Source organism: Carassius carassius, chromosome 43 (assembly GCF_963082965.1).
Source record: "Carassius carassius chromosome 43, fCarCar2.1, whole genome shotgun sequence".
NCBI lineage: Eukaryota > Metazoa > Chordata > Actinopteri > Cypriniformes > Cyprinidae > Carassius > Carassius carassius.
Genome location: NC_081797.1, coordinates 2,839,867 through 2,862,366, shown reverse-complemented (window position 1 = coordinate 2,862,366; position 22,500 = coordinate 2,839,867). Strand labels below are relative to the sequence as shown.

At 37.5% G+C, this 22,500-nt stretch overlaps 1 protein-coding gene across 1 annotated transcript in view; it reads left to right on the top strand.

Moving 5' to 3' along the window:
• kcnq1.2 (potassium voltage-gated channel, KQT-like subfamily, member 1.2) overlaps positions 1–22,500 on the top strand; it is a 148,109-nt gene that overhangs the window by 73,008 nt on the left and 52,601 nt on the right. Inside the window, exons 16-19 of the mRNA XM_059536641.1 lie at positions 14,855–14,930; positions 16,141–16,235; positions 16,362–16,402; positions 17,343–17,404. Of these exons, the coding sequence (XP_059392624.1) occupies positions 14,855–14,930; positions 16,141–16,235; positions 16,362–16,402; positions 17,343–17,404 (274 nt within the window). The remainder of the gene's footprint in view (positions 1–14,854; positions 14,931–16,140; positions 16,236–16,361; positions 16,403–17,342; positions 17,405–22,500) is intronic.

The following is a 22,500-nucleotide window of genomic DNA, read 5'->3' as shown; positions in this document are numbered from 1 at the left end:
CACAGTCTCAGAAGGAAAGCGTGCTGTAGAGATGAATCCGCAGCTTCATTCCAGAACCTGAGTTCCATTATAGATCACAGAGGTTAAGTTGAGAATTATGTTTAGAAAAATTCTACATTTCATTCTGGAACTCTGACATTTAATCTAGAAGTCATTTTATTTAAAAACATCAATATTGTATATTATTACATTGGGTTCTGTACAAAAGCTTGATTGACTTCAGACAAATGGAAAATAAAACCACCCATTACGTTTTAAAAAAAAAAGACTTTTGTTTCATCGTATTGTGTGATTTGATTTATTTTTATAAGAAAGTCATTATTTTATTCAGTAAAGATGCAATAAATTGATCCGAAGTGAAAGTAGAGACATTATTAAATAATAATATATATATATATATATTTATTTATTCTACATTTAATTCTGGAACTCTGACATTCAATTACAGAATGTTTTAAATTGATTTTTTAGAACTTGATTTTTTTGTACAATTTTTGAAAAACATGATTAATAGAAATATCACATTTTAAATTTTTGAACTTTCTTTTAATCAGAGAATCTTGAAAAATAAAAATGTATCCCAGATAAAAATATGAAGCAGCACAACTGTTTTCAACACTGATAATAATAATAATAATAATAATAATAATAATAATAATAAATGTTTCTTAAGCAAATCAGTATATTAAAATGATTTCTGTAGATCATGTGACACTGAAGACTTGAGGAATGATGCTGAAAATACATCTCTGCATCACAGGAATAAATTACAAATTACAATATATAACAATTTTAAACAGTTGCTTTAAATTTTAATATAATTTTAAAATGTTACTGTTTTTACTGTATTTTTAGTTCACCAAATAAATGGACACATGGTGAGCAGAAACCAAACTTTTGAATGTTAGTGTATGTCATTTATACACAGCTGTATTCTTCAAAACACATAACCCGATTTTGAATATAGATGTCACAGTGTCTGGGTTGTGTTCCCTGGGGTTCCACTAGGTGTCCTCAGTTCCCACGGTGTTTATCATATTATCACTTCCTGTCTCCTTATTTGGTCACCTTCCTCCTTGTTTACTTAATTGATTGTTCCCCACCTGTCTCCTGTTTCCCCATTATCCTTTTGTGTATATAACCCGGTCTGTCTTAGTATGTGTCACGGAGTCGTTGTTTAATTCATGTCCGTCATCTTGTCGTGCTCTTGCCTTGTGTCCTTGTTTGTTTATGTTTGGTTTGGTTTGGTTTGGTTTGGTTTGGTTTGGTTTGGTTTGGTTTGGTTTGGTTTGGTTTGGTTTGGTTTGGCTTGGCTTGGTTTGGTTTGGTTTGGTTTGGTTTGGTTTGGTTTGGTTTGGTATCGACCTCTGCCTGGACTGTTTACCCTTTTGGATTGCCCTTAATAGAAGACTTACTCGCAATTGGTTCTATCTCCGTGCCTCATTGGATCCCTGCCGTGACAGAACGACTCCGTCATTCTAGGAACCAGCGGTATGTCGTCTTTCCGTTCCCCAGCCAAGATGGCGGAGCGGCGAGCCAAGTATCTTCGGTTGATCGCCCTCCGCCAAGAGGGAAATGAAGTGGGTGCCCTGGCTCAGGTGTTCTGGTCCCTGGCCGAGGGCATGGGCTACAATGATGCGGCCCTCAAGGACTATTTCAATGGCGGGCTGGATGATCCAATGTCTCAGGAGGAGATGGCGCAGTTAGAGACACTGGAATTCTGGGAATTCGTGCGCTGGGATGCCCCAGCCACTTCTGTCTCTTCCGACGGGAGGGTCGTCAGCCCAGCACCACTGCCCAGGATGGCAACCAGCCAAGCGCCACAACCCAAGATGACCGCCAGTCCAGCACCACTGCCCAGGATGGCTACCAGCCAAGCCCCACAGCACAAGATGGCCGCTAACCCAGCGCCAATGCCCAAATTGGCCACCGTTCCAGCGCCACAACCCAAGATGGCCGCCAGTCCAGCACCACTGCCCAGGATGGCTACCAGCCAAGCGCCACCATCCAAGATGGCCGCCAGTCCAGCAACACTGCCCAGGATGGCTACCAGCCAAGCGCCACAGCACAAGATGGCTGCTAACCCAGCGCCAATGCCCAAATTGGCCACCGTTCCAGCGCCACAGCCCAAGATGGCCGCCAACCCAGCGCCAATGCCCAAATTGGCCACCAGTCCAGCGCCACAGTACAAGATGGCCGCCAGCCCAGCGCCAATGCCCACTTTGGCCAACGGTTCAGTGCCACAGCCCAAGATGGCCGTCAGCCTAGCGCCACAGCACAAGATGGCCGCTAACCCAGCGCCAATGCCCAAATTGGCCACCGTTCCAGCGCCACAGCCCAAGATGGCCGCCAACCCAGCGCCAATGCCCAAATTGGCCACCAGTCCAGCGCCACAGTACAAGATGGCCGCCAGCCCAGCGCCAATGCCCACTTTGGCCAACGGTTCAGTGCCACAGCCCAAGATGGCCGTCAGCCTAGCGCCACAGCACAAGATGGCCGCTAACCCAGCGCCAATGCCCAAATTGGCCACCGGTCCAGTGCCACAGTACAAGATGGCCACCAGTCCAGCACCACAACCCCAGATGGCCGCCAGCCCAGCACCACAGTACAAGATGGCCGCCTGTCCAGAGTCATGGCCCAAGATGGCTGCTTGCCCAGCGCCGCTGCACAGGATGAGAGTCTCAGCTGACCCTTCAGAGTCGAGTCAGGTGCCCGTGGACCCTCCGGAGTCGAGTCAGGTGCCCGTGGACCCTCCGGAGTCGAGTCAGGTGCCCGTGGACCCTCCGGAGTCGAGTCAGGTGCCCGTGGACCCTCCGGAGTCGAGTCAGGTGCCCGTGGACCCTCCGGAGTCGAGTCAGGTGCCAGTGGACCCTCCGGAGTCGAGTCAGGTGCCAGTCACCGCTGATCCTCCAGAGTCAGGGCTAGTCACCGCTGATCCTCCAGAGTCAGGGCTAGTCACCGCTGATCCTCCAGAGTCGAGTCAGGTGCCAGGGAACTCTCCAGAGTTAGGGCTTTTCACCGATGACCTTCCAGAGTCAGGGCTAGTCACCGGTGACCCTCCAGAGTCAGGGCTAGTCACCGGTGACCCTCCAGAGTCAGGGCTAGTCACCGGTGACCCTCCAGAGTCAGGGCTAGTCACCGGTGACCCTCCAGAGTCAGGGCTAGTCACCGGTGACCCTCCAGAGTCAGGGCTAGTCACCGGTGACCCTCCAGAGTCAGGGCTAGTCACCGGTGACCCTCCAGAGTCAGGGCTAGTCACCGGTGACCCTCCAGAGTCAGGGCTAGTCACCGGTGACCCTCCAGAGTCAGGGCTAGTCACCGATGACCCTCCAGAGTCAGGGCTAGTCACCGATGACCCTCCAGAGTCAGGGCTAGTCATTGATGACCCTCCAGAGTTGAGTCGGGTTCCAGATGACCCTCCAGAGTCAAGGCTAGTCACTGTTAACCCTCCAGAGTCAGGGCTAGTCACCGCTGATGCTCCAGAGTCAGGGCTAGTCACCGTTGACCTTTCAGAGTCAAGTCAAGTCACCTTTGACCTTTCAGAGCTGAGTCAAGTCACCGGTGATCTTCAAGGACTGAGTCAAGTCACCGGTGATCTTCAAGGACTGAGTCAAGTCACCGGTGATCTTCAAGGACTGAGTCAAGTCACCGGTGATCTTCAAGGACTGAGTCAAGTCACCGGTGATCTTCAAGGACTGAGTCAAGTCACCGGTGATCTTCAAGGACTGAGTCAAGTCACCGGTGATCTTCATGAACAAAGGCAAGTCACCATTGATCTTCATGAGCAAATGCAAGTCACCAATGATCTTCATGAGCAGTGTCAGGCCAGCAACGATCTTCTGGAGTCCAGTAGAGACACCATGGAATTACCAGAGTCTCGTCCTCCCGTTGATCCGGCCGCACGGAAGTGGTGGGCTTCTGATCCGCCCTGGAGGGCTTCCGCTTTGACCACAGGGGGGTGGTGGTCTTCTGCTCCGTCCTGGGGGCCTTCCGCCCTGACCACATGGTGGTGGTGGTCTTCTGCTCCGCCCTGGGGAACTCTGGCCTCGACCACAAGGTTGTGGTGGTCTTCTGCTCCGCCCTGGGGGGCTTCCGCTCTGACCACACGGACATGGTGGTCTTCTGCTCCGCCCTGGGGGGCTTCCGCTCTGACCACACGGACATGGTGGTCTTCCGGTCCGCCCTGGGGGGCGCTTGCCCTGACTACACGGTTGTGGTGGTCTTCCGCTTCGCCCTGGAGGGCTCTGGCCTTGACCACAAGGGTGTGGTGGTCTTCTGCTCCGCCCTGGGGGGCTTCATGTTGTTTTTTCCTTTGGTTTTTGTGTTAATGTCTGTCCCTGTTCGTTTCTGTTAGTCTGGCCCTCCGTCCCTCCCCCTGAACCTCCTCCTGTCCTCCTCCCTCCTGGTCTTTCTGTGTTGTGTTTACATTCTGGTGCCTGTTCCCCATGTTTTTCTTTTCTGGCCCTCCGTCCCTCCCCCTGAGCCTCCACCTGTCCACCTCCCTCCTGGTCTCTGTTTTGTGTCTGTCTTGGAGCGTCTGGGAGCCGCTCCGTAGAAGGGGGGGTACTGTCACAGTGTCTGGGTTGTGTTCCCTGGGGTTCCACTAGGTGTCCTCAGTTCCCACGGTGTTTATCATATTATCACTTCCTGTCTCCTTATTTGGTCACCTTCCTCCTTGTTTAGTTAATTGATTGTTCCCCACCTGTCTCCTGTTTCCCCATTATCCTTTTGTGTATATAACCCGGTCTGTCTTAGTATGTGTCACGGAGTCGTTGTTTAATTCATGTCCGTCATCTTGTCGTGCTCTTGCCTTGTGTCCTTGTTTGTTTATTTTTGGTTTGGTTTTGTTTGGTATCGACCTCTGCCTGGACTGTTTACCCTTTTGGATTGCCCTTAATAGAAGACTTACTCGCAATTGGTTCTATCTCCGTGCCTCATTGGATCCCTGCCGTGACAATAGAATTGCTAATATATAGAAAGAAACCTCCACAGAGATGATTTGTGGCTGTGCGTTAATAAACATGCCAACAGTAATGTTTTCACTGTGAGATTGCGTCGATCCTAACACACAATTCAACCTTCAAATCCCATCCAAAAGCTCATTATGATGTGAGTTTTCATACCTCACTCTTGTGTTTTGGAGTGTGACAGGGTCGTGTTGTTTCAACAGTCACTGACCATCACACCACCACTAATATCATGTTTTATGACAAATGACCTCAAACACCCAGCTTTTCTACCGCCTGCATTGTTTTCAGACGTGAGCATGTGTGTTGTTTGTTGTGTGTGATGAACTGTAATGGCCAAATATACTGTATGTGGGCTGTTGAATAAAACTGGAGCGCTTTGTGTTCACTAACCACATTATAACCTCTAATGCAGTCTGAGTTCAGTAAATGTAGATGTGAGAGGTGCAAGACTGTTAGTGACGTCACAAACAGCTTTAATGGAGATGCAAAAACAGGATCACTAATGACGTGAGGCACATTACTTAAAGGGATAGTTCACCTAAAAAGAAAAATCACCCCATGATTTACTCACCTTAAAGCCATCCTAGGTGTAAATGACTTTGTTCTTTCAGACCAGTGCAATCAGAGTTTTATTAAAAAATGTCCTGGCTCGTCCAAACTTTATAGTGTTGAGATTTTAAAGAACAATAAAGTGCGTTCATCCATCATAAAAATTGCTTCACGCTGCTCCTGAAAAGGCTTTATTTTTTAGATAGGTTTATTTTTTGTAAAAAAAAAGATCCATATGGAAGGATGGATTTAGGGTGAGTAAATCATGGGGTAAATGTCTTTTTTTTACATTTAAGAACATTTTAATTACTTTAAAATATGTCTATTTAAATTGTAAATACATGTGTAATATATATATATATATATATATATATATATATATATATATATATATATATATATATATATATATATTTCTTTTTTTACATATTATTTAACAATTTAACTTTTAGTTAACGAACCATGGTTGGAGAAATGTATTTTTTATTTACATTTGTTTTCAATATATATATATATATATATATACAGTATACATACATATACATTTGCTTAATTGCATATTATTTAATAATTTATTTAATAATATCTAATAATATTCATATTTTTTATACATATATGATCCATTGAATACATTTATTTTTCTATTATATTTACTAATTATTTGAATTTTTTAATAAATGTATTATTTTAAATTATTTATTATATATTATAATAGCGTTTATTATAGATGTTTATGATTGAAATTATTTATCATATACTTTATATTTATCATATTGTATATATATATATATATATATATATATATATATATATATATATATGTGTGTGTGCATATGTTTGCATTTTATTTAATGAGTTAGCTTTTAGTTTATAGCACAGGGTGGTCTATATATAACTAATCCATTGATTTAATTGTTTTTATAAAGATTTTTGGACATTTTGTGGGGCTGATGGCACAGTTAAAACCCTTTTGAAATTATTGTTTAATAGATTCAACATATTGGAGGGAAAACACGCACAAGTAGTCAAAGTTAATAATGCAGTTATTTGTTTTAGCATGTATAATTCCTCTTCCTCTCATTCAACTTCAAATCAATTCAGTTCAGATTCACACTCATGAATTAAAGTGGAGCCAGTTCTTGAATCTTATTCAGTCTTCACACAAACATTGTGACGTGTGTGTGTGTGTGTGTGTGTGTGTGTGTGTGTGTGTATGTGTGTGTGAGAGAGAGAGCCCATCACACCTTCACCTTCTAAAGGAGGAGAAGCTCTCTGTCAACACTTCTGCTTCTATTTTTCTTCCCTTGCCTCGTTGTTCTCCTCTCCCATTGCCAAAAGCGATCCGCGCCAGGCCGTCCTCCAGCTCTCTGTTTCCTCTGGCTTTTCCTCGTGTCTCACACACACTGGAAACACATCAGTCTTCCAGTAACAAGCACACACACACTGTTCTCAGGTGTCTTGCATTCCCTGACCGCCTGTCCTTGAAACACACGGTTGGTTTCTCTTCAGGGAGTCAGTCGGGGGAGACCGGCCTTTAACCGAACAAAAGCTGCGACCGCAAGAGAAAGAAGTAATTAGGAGAAGGAGGCCCCCGTGTAGCACAGTGTGGCTAGTTTACAGGGACAAAAAGCTGAAAGAATAAGTTCTTAGAGAGGGGGAAGTAGTTTTATAATCTGCTGGTCTGAATGGAGAGACTGTAGTTTGAGGTCAAGGTGCCACAGCGGGGGCCGAATCAAAGAGCTAAAGCAGACTGAACTGGGCTCCACCGTCCCGTCCCTCGGCTCACGCCGCTCTCAGATGCTGTTATTATCTCTTGAATCAGAAGACAGTTTAAAGAGATAGTTCATGTAAAATTAATGTTTACTTATCCTCATCTATTTCTAAACCAGCTTTTTTCTTGTTTAGTAAAAGAGTGTTTGCAGTACTGTTTACCGTACAGGAGCAATACGGGAAGGGTGGAAAAAAACACACCGGAAAACAACTCAGAAAACTTGTGGGTCATGTTTTCTGAAGTCATTTGATATGAATTGAATATAGTAATAATAGTAATAATATATATAAAATATAATAAACATAATTAATCAAATTAAATTTTCAGTTAAATTAATTAAAAATCTATACATTTAAGAAGTCGTTATTTATATAAAATTGAAATTTTTTAATAAAAAATACTTATATTTATTATTTATTTTTATAAAAAGACACACACACACACACACAGAGACAATGTTAAATGTAATAAAATGAAAGTCATTTTATGTTTATATACTTATATTACCTATATTTATTATTAAATATTTATATGTAGTACTCCATAATAGAATGATCAATTATTTTTTTATTTCTAAAGATATAATTTACACTTAATAAACTAATTAATTTATAATTAATAAACCCAAACACACACACACACAAATATATTACAAATAAATTATATTAAATAATTTAACTTATTAATAACAGAATAGTCCATTGTGTGTGTGTGTGTGTGTGTGTGTGTGTGTGTGTGTGTGTGTATATATATATATATATATATATATATATATATATATATATATATATATATATAAAGCAGATCAGATTTGAGAGCTAATTTGGGTCTTTTTCTCACATAAATCTATCAAATGAAATCAGAAGGCCCGGATATAGAGAAATAATGACATGAACAATTTTTATTACACTTTTATATGATAATTTTTGTGTTTTTTTTTACCTTGACAGTTCCTGCTCACAGTACGCTATCATAGACTGAAAAAGACATGAAATGAGTAAATGGTGACTTATTTTATTATAAGTAAGCCCTCAATAGGGCACATCAGCAATAGGGCACATTCTTCCTGTCAGGGAGAACGGACACTTGCTAGAAATCACCGCTCTTGACCGGTAATTCATTAATGATCCAGCAGCCCTCCGGAACATCTTTTTTGCTTTTATCTCATTTCTGGAGACAGATCCAAACAAATGCAGTGAGATAAATAAAGCTTGTGAGTGTATACATGTTCCTGCCATACAGTCATTGCTGTGGAGCTGTAACTAAAACTTATGCTCAGCAAGACTACATTTATTGGGTCATAAATACAGTAAAAGCAGTAATATTGTGAAATATTATTACAATTCGAAATAAACATTTACTATTTGAAGATATTTTAAAATGTAATTTATTTCTGTGATCAAAACTGTATTTTCAGCATCATTCCTCCAGTCTTCTTCAGTGTCACATGATCTTCAGAAATCATTCTAATATACTGATTTGCTGCTCAAGAAACATTTCTGATTATTATCGATATTGAAAAAAGTTGTGCTGCTTCATATTTTTGATAAAACTGTGATGCATTTTATTTTTCAGGGTTCTGTGATGCATAGAAAGAACAACATTTATTTAAAATAGAAATCATTTGTAATATTATAAATGTCTTCACTTTCACTATTAATTAATGCATCCTTAATTTATTTCAAAATAAGAATTAAAAGTAGTTCTCATTTAAATTTTATTTAAAGTTTTAGTGATTTCAGCAGTTTTTGTCATTTTAGTAGTTTTATATATATATATATATATATATATATATATATTATATATGTCTATATAATTTAAATATTATTTTTATTTCAGTTTTAGTTGTTATAGTGTTTTTTTTAGCATAATTTAGATACTTTTAAAGTTTTTTACTAATATTTAAAAGTAGTTTGTTTTATGATTTTATTTTATTTTCAGTATGAACAATTTTGTTTGTGTTTGAATTTTAGAATAAGTTACTTAATACATCAAGTGAAAATGAATTAAAACTAGAAATTTTGCCTTTGCAACCAGCTGAAAGTTTGACATTTTATTTAAAGATTTTTATTTTTAGTTGGTAAATTTTTGCTTGTTGTTTTTTTATATTTTTAATAAAATTTTATACAATTGTATTTTTTTTTTTTAGAATTACTATTCAGGGATAAATTATTTTGGGTAAAAAAAAAAAGTTCAATGCCAATAGATGCATGGAAATTATTATTTTTTTTGTTGTTGTTAATGAATATACATCTTTGTTTAAAATATTTCAGATGCTACATTTTGCTGTCACGTAGAATAAAACCTGTTGGAAACCCATAGTTATATGTGATTTGAGAGTGAATTGTTTGTGTGAGTCATTTCTTTTCTAAGAATTGGTTCTGCATTTGGCAGACACTTTTACCCAAAACAACTTAAAGTTGATTATATATAAGGAATCAAAACTAATGTCAGTTTTTACTCTTTTAGCTCCAAGAATGCTAATTTGAGCAACATGAGAGGTCATAGAAAACTTATAGTGATTCACTGGTAAAATGAAAAGTAAAAGGAAAAGGTTTGGAAACTTTAGGGAAGAACATGTTTTAAGCACAAACACTGCAGGACGAATTTGAGGTTTGATCTAGTAATCTTGACGCATGCCAATAGTTAGTTGTGTTGTTCGGTAATCGTGTGAAATCTTTTGCATGTGTAGAATTGAATGTGAACATGTGCGAGGCGTGTGTTCTCCTGCATGTGTCCGTGTGCCGCTATAATGTGAGGAGGCAGTTTTGTGATTAAACAGCATGTGTTTCATGTTTTGAGGACATGTGTTTTCTTTCCCAATCATGTTGGGATCTGAGACGCTCACACACACACACACACACACACACTCATGCATGGATGTTTGCATATTGTTCACATGCATTTCCTGCGAGAGGGCAGGACAGCTGATGTTTGAAGGGGCTTTGATCTGTGTGCTTTACAGTGTGTGTCAGCGCAGGGACTGCTGGGAGCTTTTGTCCGGCTGTCCCCTCCTCTAATTAAGACATCGTCTGTGTTTGCGGACAGGGATGGAGCGCTGGAGGCCACGGCAGAGGGAAGTGATTTGTGTTATGTATATCAGTGACAGCAAAGAGAGCTTTATCACGACAGACTCAAGCTGAGAGGAATCAACACGACACTCGGGAAACAGATTTACAGATGCTACAGTGTGTGTATGATGGGCCCAAGTCCATTCAAGTCAACATACAAATCTAATTCTATATATAGAATATTATATATATATATATATATATATATATATATATATATATATATATATATATATTGCCTTCTGTCTGCGGTCCAGCTCACCCCTAAACCATCTCGATTGGGTTCAGGTCCGGTGACTGTGGTGGCCAGGTCATCTGGCGCAGCACCCCATCACTCTCCTTCTTGGTCAAATAGCCCTTGATGCCTTCAGTGTGACTCTACAATTTTCATAGTCATGAAAATAAAGAAAACTCTTTGAATGAGAAGGTGTGTCCAAACTTTGGTCTGTACTGTATATATATATATATACATATACATATATGTATATATATATATATATATATATATATATATATATATATACAGTTGCAATCAAAATTATTCAACCCCCTTGACCTGAAAAACATTTTGATGCGGAGAACAACATTTTATGAAATCATTTCAATAAAGGCATCAGTAAAGCATTAGAGAAAGTTTGTTAATACACTTTTGAGTGATTCTGAGAATGGAACATTGATGAAACTACTCAACTTCAGCACATGCATGGGCTAACTGTATGTGTAACAGCTCAAGCTAGTTCTGTTTTTAATAGAGTTTCTAAAGGCTTAATTCTGTTTTGAGACTGTTTTATTCCCCACCATGCAAATAAGTGATTTAAAAACAGCAATGTTGAATAGGGGTTGAATAATTGTGACATAGCAGTATTATTAAATAATCTTATAACTCAAAAATATTACATCATATATTGACTATCACTTTTAATATGCCAGTGAACTGTTATAAATGCAATTTTTACTTTATCCTGGATCTTCAGAAAAAGCTTGTATTTATCTCTGAGGGGTTGAGTAATTTTGATCGCAACTGTATATATATGTATGTATGTTTAGGGGTGTAACGGTACGTGTATTCGTACCGGACCGTTTCGGTACAGGGCTGTCGGTACGGTGCACGTGTGTACCGAATGACCGAATGCAATATTTTGTATGCGGAACATAAGTGCATCTTCGTGTTTCCAAACGAACATGTTAAGTGGCGGAAGTCTCCGCGTTCAGCGCAAATCCCGCCCTGCAGCTGATTCTAAGGCCGGTGACACAAAGCCGCGTGGCGAGTCCGTTTTTAATTCGGCTCCCATGTTAACAGGTTAGAGCTTGCAGACTGCCTGCGTGAGACGTGCGTCTCAGGCGCAGCTCGAGCCGCGCGGAAAACGCGTGCATGCTAGAAATAGAACCGACACCTATTTTTCACGCGACACGCGCGCATGTTGGAATCGTTTCCAGGCAAAATATAATAGGAAAATATGTTTATATATCATTTTGTACACAAATACATATTAATTCATGACATTTTGATGTTTGAAAGTCTATAGGTTGACATAAATTCAGATATAAATGTAATTTAAAAAATAAATAAATAATTATCGATTTTCAAATATTGCACCTGTCAAACATAGTATATTTTGCCGTCAAAACTGTTGATGGTGTCCTTTATCAGTAGGCTTAGTTGTAGGTGTGTAAAAAAAAATTGATATAAGACAAGATCCTGGTCTGTCAGCGGTCTCCCTCTATATCACCTACAGCAGCAGCAGCGCGCCAGCGCCGCGTCAGGAACGATTCTGGTGTGTAAAGACACAGAAAACGCCACGCTCCTGGGACGCAGCAGACACGCCATGCTCACGCCACGTTTCTGGCATGGCATTTCTGCTGCGTGACGGCTGCTTCGCGTTTTCTGTGTCTTTACTCCTCTTTTACACCGCAAGCGTGAGCGGCGCGCGAGTAGCGCATATTTTTTTTCGGCGTCCAAGTTAATCAATGAGTGCATTCACACCGGGACCAGGAGCAGCGCGTGAGCGTCAAGCAGGAGCGTCACGTGAACAGCAGTGAAGCGGGGGTTTCGGTCCGGTCTATTTTTGCTGTGCTGCTCACGCTCAATTAAAGTGAAAGCACACTTTTGATGGACAATAAATGTGATTTAACACAAAACTTGTTCAAAATGCACAGAATATGCATGTCAAGAGTTTTAACAACAATGCCAATGTCTAGTGTTTTCACAATTATGTCAGAAAAGAAAATTAAGTATAACAAATATGTATTTACCCATTTAAATTTTTTAATTAATCGTTTTGGGTGAAAGTATGGTGTATTGTTATAAAAACAAATGTTGAAAGAATTATACCCATTGTTTGAAATGGTTATACTGTCTGCCGAACACGCTTTGCAGCTGCTGCTGTGATGCTGTACTTATACGCTTCCAGTGTGAATACTCGCGAGAGTCTGCTACTGTAGGTGACATAGAGGGAGGCCGCCGACAGACCAGGATCTTGTCTTCACGACAACAATATCTATACTTCATGTTGAGCATAAATATAAAGCCTACTAATAAAGGACACCGTCAACAGCATTGGCAGCAAAATAGACTATGTTTGACAGATGCAATATGCCAGTGTGTCACCGGCCTAAGGTTTTCAAAAGGCATCATGCGAGTGTGAACATCACTACAACTAGGAAAAAATGATTGTAATTCAAACGCAGCTCCCGTCGGCATTTAAACAGACCTTTGCACTTAATTCAGATCAGTCCAACGCAATAACGAAATCTGAGCAGGTCTAAAAACTGAAACTCTTCATGCTGCACTTTACACTTTGGAAAAGTTATAAATATTTTTTAAATATGAACAGGCCTACAAGCTGGGATTGGTAATGCTGCACTGTAATCATAGTTATTTATTTATATTTTTCATTATATTTTATTATATGATATTGGTTTGAGACTGAGAGTATTTTATTTAGTGGAGAACTTTGCAGCAGTATTTTATTTCTTATTCTTTTTTTTATTTTATATATATTTTATTAAAAAGTGTTTAAAAAAAAGTGTAAACAAATTGTTAAAAAAAGTTTATAGTAATAAACAACCTGCAGTTTAATGTTTGCATTTCTTTCCCTTACTGTACCGAAAATGAACCAAACCATGACTTTAAAACCGAGGTACGTACCGAACCGTGATTTTTGCGTACCGTTAAACCCCTAATGTATGTATGTATATATGTATATTTATTTATATATTTAGCTATTTTTAATTCTTATCATATAATGCTATGTAATCTTTAACATTCTATTTTTATATTACGTACAGCTTTATAAAAATATATATAAATAAATATATTTATTCATTCATCGGGAGGAAATAACACCCTTTTTATACATGTAATATAATTCTATAATTATATATGTGATAATATATACAATATATTTCATAATGAGCCATTTATAATATTTATGAGACATACTATTGTGCATTTTAATTTATTTGTGATTGTTTTACTCTTCCTGTTTTCCTATTATATACAATAGGGCTACAGTACATGTGCACATCGTATGTAGGTATAAGTCCCATTACAGAAGTCGGATGGGTTTGGAATGACATCTCATGACGTGTTTGTGACGCATGTCTTTGTTTGGTTGTTAACTGGAGGAAGTGACACCCTCTTTTGAATGTTTTCTCCACTCATGAGCGCCATGTGTGGTTGTCCTGTAGAGAAGTCAGTTCTCTGTCTGAAGTATGTGTCCTGGAATGTAAAGCAATTTAAGTGACCATGACCCACACGCACACGCCACACTCAGAATCACTTAACACACACCCTTAAAGAGACAGTACACCGCAAAATAAATGCTGTCATCATTTCCTCAGCCCAAACCCGTATGAGTTTCTTTTATGTGTAAATCCCAAACATAGATGCTTACAAGATGAAAACAAAACTCTGGTCTGGAATGAGATAAATGTGTGAGTGAATAACGTAAGAATTTCTCTCTATGGATGAACTGTTCCTTTAAGACGCTCTCGTAAGACTGTGTTGTGGATTTACCAGGGCTTTGATGTCAAAGGTCATCATCGGGGTCACTGATAACAGGCCAGACACGTTCTTTAGCTGAGCTGATTCGACTCCAGACGTGTTTTTGAGATACTTGTCTGCACAAGGTCAAGGTTTTTATCTAGTCTTGAGTGGCAGAAATGAGCTTTGTTTTTCCACTAGGGCCTGTCTACAGTGAACATGACTCCTGCTGCATGGATTTCTGCGCAGAAACTTTGGCAAGGCAGCGTAACACTGGAAATAACAGGGTGTTTGAGCCCAAAAAAAAAAAACAAGTGCCCTCCTTTAGAGAGAGAGAGTGTGTGTCTGTGTGTGTGTGTGTTGTGCTGTGCGTCTGTTGTTATTGTCACCAGGTTTTACTGCCACGTACTCACACACACACACACACACACACAAACACACATTTACAGCAGGCCTGCTCTGTGTTTTCTGACGCTGTGTGTGTGTTTGTTTATTTTGTTCTCGGCAGACTTTCCCACGCACACAGATCTGCCATCAAGGTCATCAGAAGGATGCAGTACTTTGTGGCTCGACGGAAATTTCAGGTACTTTTATTTTGTATGTCAGAATCAAGAGATCACGTGTAGATTCATATATATGTGTGTGTGTGTGTGTGTGTATATTATACAAATACAAATACATACATATAGGTAATTTATTATTATTATTTACATTTTTATTGATATAATTTATTCTTCTCTATATAAAAATTTACGTAACTATATTACATTTTTTAATATATAATAATAATAATAATAATTTGTGTGTTTATATGTATTTCGTGTTTTACATTTTTCAATTTTAATTTAATTATTATACTATTCCTATTACCCGATTTTGTTATTATATTATTTTCACCACGCCACACACACATATACTGTATGAAACTCTTAATATTTTAGTGCATATTAATAAAAATTCAATAAAAAAAGTGAAAAAGACTTTAGTTTTCATACTCTCAATAAGCTTGATTCATGAAACACGAGCAGATTTGAATAAGAATAGTTTTTTGAATGATAATTTACACAAAAATGTTGTTCTTGTGAGCAACCCAATTAGTAAGGAAGCTAATAAAACAATTTATTATTACATTAACCAGTCTTAAGTGTCAATTTTTTAAAATTTAGATTTATGCATCATCTGAAAGCTGAATAAATCATCTTTCCATTGGAGAAAGGTTTGTTATGAGGACAATATTTGTCTGAGATAAAACGATTTGAAAATCTGGACTCTGAGGGAGCAAAAAAATCTAGATATTGAGAAAATCATCTTTAAAGTTGTCCAAATTAAGTTCTTAGCAATGCATATTACAAAAATTTCGTTTTTATATATTTACAGTAGGACATTTACAAAATATCTTCATGGAACATGATCTTTACTTAATATCCTAATGATTTTTGGCATAAAAGAAAAATCGCTAATTTTGACCCATAAAATGTTTTTTTGGCTATTGCTAAAAATATACCCCACTTAAGACTGCTTTTGTGCTCCATGGTCACAATTATGCATTTAGCAGAGGCTTTAATCCAAGGCGACCTACAAAAAAGAAACAAAAGCAATTTTAAAACAGTGATCTAAACCGAAATAAATAAATATGCTCAAGTAAAAACGGTCAACTTTTGCATGCAAAAGTTGCATGCCTTTGCTGCTGTTGTTATCGAGTTAAATTGAGCTATAATAACAAAGCGTGGAAGTTCAAGGCCCGAGGGAGCTGTGATGACAATGGCTCTCATGGATGCCGTCTCTGTCCCGCAGCAAGCGAGGAAACCGTACGACGTGCGGGACGTGATCGAGCAGTATTCGCAGGGCCACCTGAACATGACGGTCCGCATCAAAGAGCTCCAGAGAAGGTGAGACTCCGTGTGACGTCACCGCAGAGTTTGTTCCTATTCCTTCCCACAACACCAGTGGCGTAGGCGGGATTTCCAAACAATCGCTGCGTATTTCATAGTTTCCTGCTGTTTTTCCTCTCGCAGGTTGGATCACACGTTGGGAAAACCAGGAATGTTCCTGCCAGGTAAAGAAAAACTGAGTTTTTAAATGTTCCCACATCCAATACACATTCAAAATGCATGAAGAAAAGCACAAGGAATAAATCACAAAATCGTAATGCTTCCATGATATACTTGCTTTTATATACTAGCTAATAGTGAAACCCAGATTGTTAATTGAAACTAAACTGCAAACATGGAAACACATGCAAGTGCAGAAACCATTTTAATTCTAACATTGCATGCATCTTATTAACTTGTGACCATTCTAAACAGATGTTAGCCAATCAGAAGTAATTTACAAGTTAAATGGCCTCTGATTGGCTAATAGAACACATACATGCAAATACAGACATCACATCCATCTCATTAATGTGCAGCCTCCAGTATTACAACTTGAATAGACCAAAGTGAATAGAGGAAGGAGATCTAATGCAAACTAGACACCTTTCGCTGAAAGTTTTGGAAAATGTATGGCCATCTACTAGTTGTGGTGGTAATGTCATGTTGTTTTCATTTTAAAAGTGTTTGTTTATCTCACTGAATAAAAATGACTAAATGCAGATCTTGAATTTAACGTACAGATAATTTTCCCATTTTATATCAAACATACACAAAAAAAGAATAATTGTGAGCCAAATAAATACTATAAAAAATGACAAATCCCTCCCAAACTGCGTGATTAAAAAGTGACCATTATTACATGTTTTAAAAAACTATTTTTTTCAGCCGTGATGAGTTTACAAGCTGTCAAGCACAAGCTAGTTACAGTAGCAAGAACTGCCTGTTTAAATAGGGTGCAAAATAGATTGAAAAAGCCAATTGTGATGGAAAATGTAAGAAAATTAAAGAAGCTTTTTATATGAGCAGGGTGGTTTAATAAACACAGACACAGCTTTTTGGCTGTTATATACAGAAAAGAATTACTTCCGACTGTCTTATTATTTCTCTTTATGTTGTTTTCAGAGAAAGGTGTGGATAAGGAATATTATACAGTGGGAGCCCGGCTCATCCGACTGGAAGATAAGGTACAATAGAGACTTGAATATGTCTCCAGAATCTGACATTCTCTAACCATTAGTTCCTGTTCACTCATTCTATTCACCAAGCGATCTCAGATAATGCTGAGATTTCATAAACAGTAAGTCTGAGTTAACTCTTTCTCTCGCTGCTGGTCTCTGAATCCTCTGGCTGGAAGTGTAATTATGTAGTTGTGATCTGCTCCGACAGAGGACACGCATGCTTCCCCTTGGTCTGTTGTGTTTGTAGATGAAGCCAGACTGTGACTGAGATTTGAGGATTTTCAGAGATAATGTGATGCAAATCTGTCAAATGAATCTCTGCAGACGCTCTGGAGCTTGGGTGTCTTTTCCAGCGAATGTGTATCTGATGTGATCTATTTTATATGTTCCATCCTCATATTTAAACAGGCCTTTATAATGACTAAAAGTTATCAAATTAACGTTTTATATATATATATATATATATATATATATAAGTGCTGTCAAATGATTAATTGCAATTAATTTATAATCATTTTGCATCCAAAATAAAAAAAATTGTTTACATAATGTATGTGTGTATACTGATTATGTACATATAAATGCAAACACATGCATGTGTACATTTAAGATTTTTTTTTATATATTAAATATATTTATATATAATATAAAATATAAGAATACCATATATAAATGTAGTATATACTTGAAAATATTTCCAAAATATGTGTGTGTGTGTGAGTGTGAGTGTGTGTGTGTGTGTGTGTGTGTGTGTGTGAGTGTGAGTGTGAGTGTGTGTGTGTGTGTGTGTGTGTGTGAGTGTGTGAGTGTGTGTGTGTGTGTGTGTGTGTGTGAGTGTGTGTGAGTGTGTGTGTGTGTGTGTGTGTGTGTGTGTGTGTGTGAGTGTGTGTGTGTGAGTGTGAGTGTGTGTGTTGTCGTTGTTGTTGTTACTGAATCACGGTGCCATTACTAGGTGGGTCTGTGCTTCCTCTTCATTAGAGCTCTTGTGATGAATCCCAATCTCCGTGTACATACACAACCAAAGGCACAATAACATATGACAGCCATTAAGCATATTGTTATCAGTCTGATCTGGGCCAGTCTGAGGGACACATTTCAGCTGTTATTGAAGGATGAAGCAGTTCTAAACTGGACTAGACAGCCTGTGTTACTTTCCCATTCAAACAGACATTTATATATAGGTCTTAAAGTGACAGCAGCTAAAAACGGCTTGTTTCATTCTAAAAAAGCGTGATATGAGTTTGTACTTGAGTTTGGAGAAGCTGTAAGTGGAGATGCGATCTCGAGTGCCGCTCTGATGTTTTGACTGCAGAGGAAGCAAAACGAGATTGATAGGGAGCGAGAGAGAGACTTGTCGTGACAAGGCGATGGTGTTTTTTGGTCGATTGACGCCTGAGGGCAACAGGTGGGTGAACTGAGTGACCCGCACACATCTGGATCATACGCCCCTCTCGCTGGAGCATTAAACACAAGATACTGCAACAAGCGTAGTGTCTCTCGTTTAACGTCACGTTCACTCACTGAAATACTGAAAGAATTCTGAAAGAATTCAAATATATTATATTATATTATATTATATTATATTATATTATATTATATTATATTATATTATATTATATTATATTATATTATATTATATTATATTATCTTTTAAAGATGTCTTATTTTGATCATCTTTCCAAATATCATATTTTATAAATAATTTAGTGCTATTTATTTATTTATTATGTCTGATAAAATGTTCCTCTGAGATAAACCTCATGGTGATATTCTCTCAGTATATAAGATAATATTTATTTATATTTATAAATATATGTATTTATATTTGCAATTATATTTATTAATTATATTAATGTTATATTATATCAATCATTGTACATTATGTAAATATAAACTACATTTATTTATTTATTTGTGTGTATATATATATATATATATATTTATTTCTTTTTATCTCAATTCAGTTAAAGATTTTAAAGACATCATGTCTTAATCTCTCCAGTTATTTAATAATAATAATAATAATGTATTATTATTATTATTTCAAATATATATATTTTAATTTATTTATATATTTACAAATAGTTTTTTATATTTTATAAATAAATAAAAACCATGTAGTAATAATAATAATAATAATACATAGAAAAAGCAGTAGAATATTAAAGCAAATACATAATTATAATATATAATATATATTTTATATAAAATTATATTTAATTGTAATTTATTTTATATAATTATATAGTTATATTATATAACATATTATTATAATTATTTTTTTTACACAGTTTTATATATATATTTGGATGTGTGTCTAAATAAATCTCACAAGTCTTCAAAATATACCTTTGAGATATTTAAAGCTATGATGCCTTGATAATCTCTCAATCAGTGAAACATGATGAATATTAACAGGTCTGAACAGCTATAAATCTCACTCTCTTCTGGCGCCGTCATTAGCATGGAGACATTGCTCTTCCCCTCTGGTGAGTGTGTTGAGGTGTGTTGTCTGACTGGCAGCTCGGTGAGTAAGTTGTGGTTAATGTGTCAGAGTTTTGTATGGGCCGGCATTGATTTATACCCCTCGACAAAGACACACATGGCACCAAGCTGTGTCTCGTCCCTCACTCGGTGTGTGTGACACTTTGCTCTCTGAGCGCTGCAGTGCTCATGAAGATGGATGAGCAGCCGTGACATCCCGTGTTATCTCGCTGTCTGCCGCCCCACTGAAAAATGTCTCAAGAATAACAGCGCCTGAGTTCGGCTTTGACGCCTCCAGAGGGGCTGAAAATGGCTTATCAATGAGCTTAAGAAAGTACGTATGGCCTTCACGGAATATTGAACAGCCTTGTGTTTTCGCTCTTTTGGAACTCACGTGACTTCAATTTTGTTTTAAATAATAAGGAAAAATATCTCATCCTTAAAACAGGAAAAGCTACTCAAGGGTATTTTTATTTATTTGTATTTGTATAGCACTTTTTACAAATCATTACAAATCAAGACAGATTTTTTTAGACTGAATGTCTTTATTATTTTCCTATTGATTATTTGTCTTTTGTAGTCCTTGTTTTAGACTATTCTCACTTAAATGTAGAAAGTTGTATGTATAGAAAAAAAAATCCAAACTTGATCTATATTATATGTATATATCTATATCTATAGATGTTTTATGTAAAACAAAATATATATATATTACTGAAAAGTTAAATTAATTAATTTACTGTTAGTTTGTTTAGTTATTTTCCAGTTAATTAGTTAATTTGTTAAAATAATTTCTGGGATATATGTTGATATATGATATATGCTATTTATTTATTTATTTTTATTTTTATTAATATATCAGAGAAATGTTATTGATCAGACCTGTGATATTACATATTATATATGTATATATTCAAATAGTATTATTAATAATAATTAAGTATTGAATAATTTGTAAAATGAAATAAAATACATAAAATATATAAAAATATATTGTTATAAAATATTTATCTATTCTAAATAAAAGATTCAAATTTTTCTGTTGTAAATTCTTTATATCTATCTATCTATCTTTCTATCTACAAACCTGATTCCAGAAAAGTTGGGACACTGTACAAATTTTGAATAAAAACAGAATGCAATGATGTGGAAGTTTCACATTTCAATATTTTATTCAGAATACAACATAGATGACATATCAAATGTTTAAACTGAGAAAATGTATAATTTTAAGGGAAAAATAAGTTGATTTTAAATTTCATGGCATCAACACATCTCAAAAAAGTTGGGACACGGTCATGTTTCCCACTGTGTGGCATCCCCTCTTCTTTTTATAACAGTCTGCAAACGTCTGGGGACTGAGGAGACAAGTTGCTCAAGTTTAGGAATAGGAATGTTGTCTCATTCTTGTCTAATACAGGCTTTTAGTTGCTCATCTGTCTTAGGTCTTCTTTGTCGCATCTTCCTCTTTATGATGCACCAAATGTTTCTATGGGTGAAAGATCTGGACTGCAGGCTGGTCATTTCAGTACCCAGATCCTTCTTCTACGCAGCCATGATGATGTAAGTGATGCAGTATGTGGTCTGGCAGTGTCATGTTGGAAAATGCAAGGTCTTCCCTGAAAGAGACGACGTCTGGATGGGAGAATATGTTGTTCTAGAACTTGGATATACCTTTCAGCATTGATGGTGCCTTTCCAGATGTGTAAGCTGCCCATGGCACATGCACTCATGTAACCCCATACTATCAGAGATGCAGGCTTCTGAACTGAGCGCTGATAACAACTTGGTTTGTCCTTGTCCTCTTTAGTCCAGATAATATGAATTTCAAATTTTGATTCGTCTGACCACAGAACAGTTTTCCACTTTGCCACAGTCCATTTTAAATGAGCCTTGGTCAAGAGAAAACGCCTGAGCTTCTATAGAGTTTTAGCAGGCAACAGCGAATGACACGGTGGATTGTGTTCACTGACAATGTTTTCTGGAAGTACTGCTGAACCCATGTTGTGATTTCCATTACAGTATCATTCCTGTATGTGATGCAGTGTCGTCTAAGGGCCTCAAGATCACAGCATCCAGTATGGTTTTCCGGCCTTGACCTTTACGCACAGAGATTGTTCCAGATTCTCTTAATCTTTGGATGATATTATGCACTGTAAATGATGATAACTTCAAACTCCTTGCAATTTTTCTCTGAGAAACTCCTTTCTGATATTGCTCCACTATTTTTCGCCGAAGCATTGGGGGATTGGTGATCCTCTGCCCATCTTGACTTCTGAGAGACATTTCACTCTCAGAGGCTCTTTTTATACCCAATCATGTTGCCAATTGTCCTAATACGTTGCAAATTGGTCCTCCAGCTGTTCCTTATATGTACATTTAACTTTTCCGACCTCTTATTGTTACCTGTCCCAACCTTTTTGGAATGTGTACCTCTCATGAAATCCAAAATGAGCCAATATTTGGCATGGCATTTCAAAATGTCTCACTTTCAACATTTGATATGTTATCTAAATTCTATTGTGAATGAAATAAACGTTTATGAGATCTGTAAATTATTCCATTCCTTTTTTACTCACAAGTTCTACAGTGTCCCAACTTTTGTATATTATCTTGGT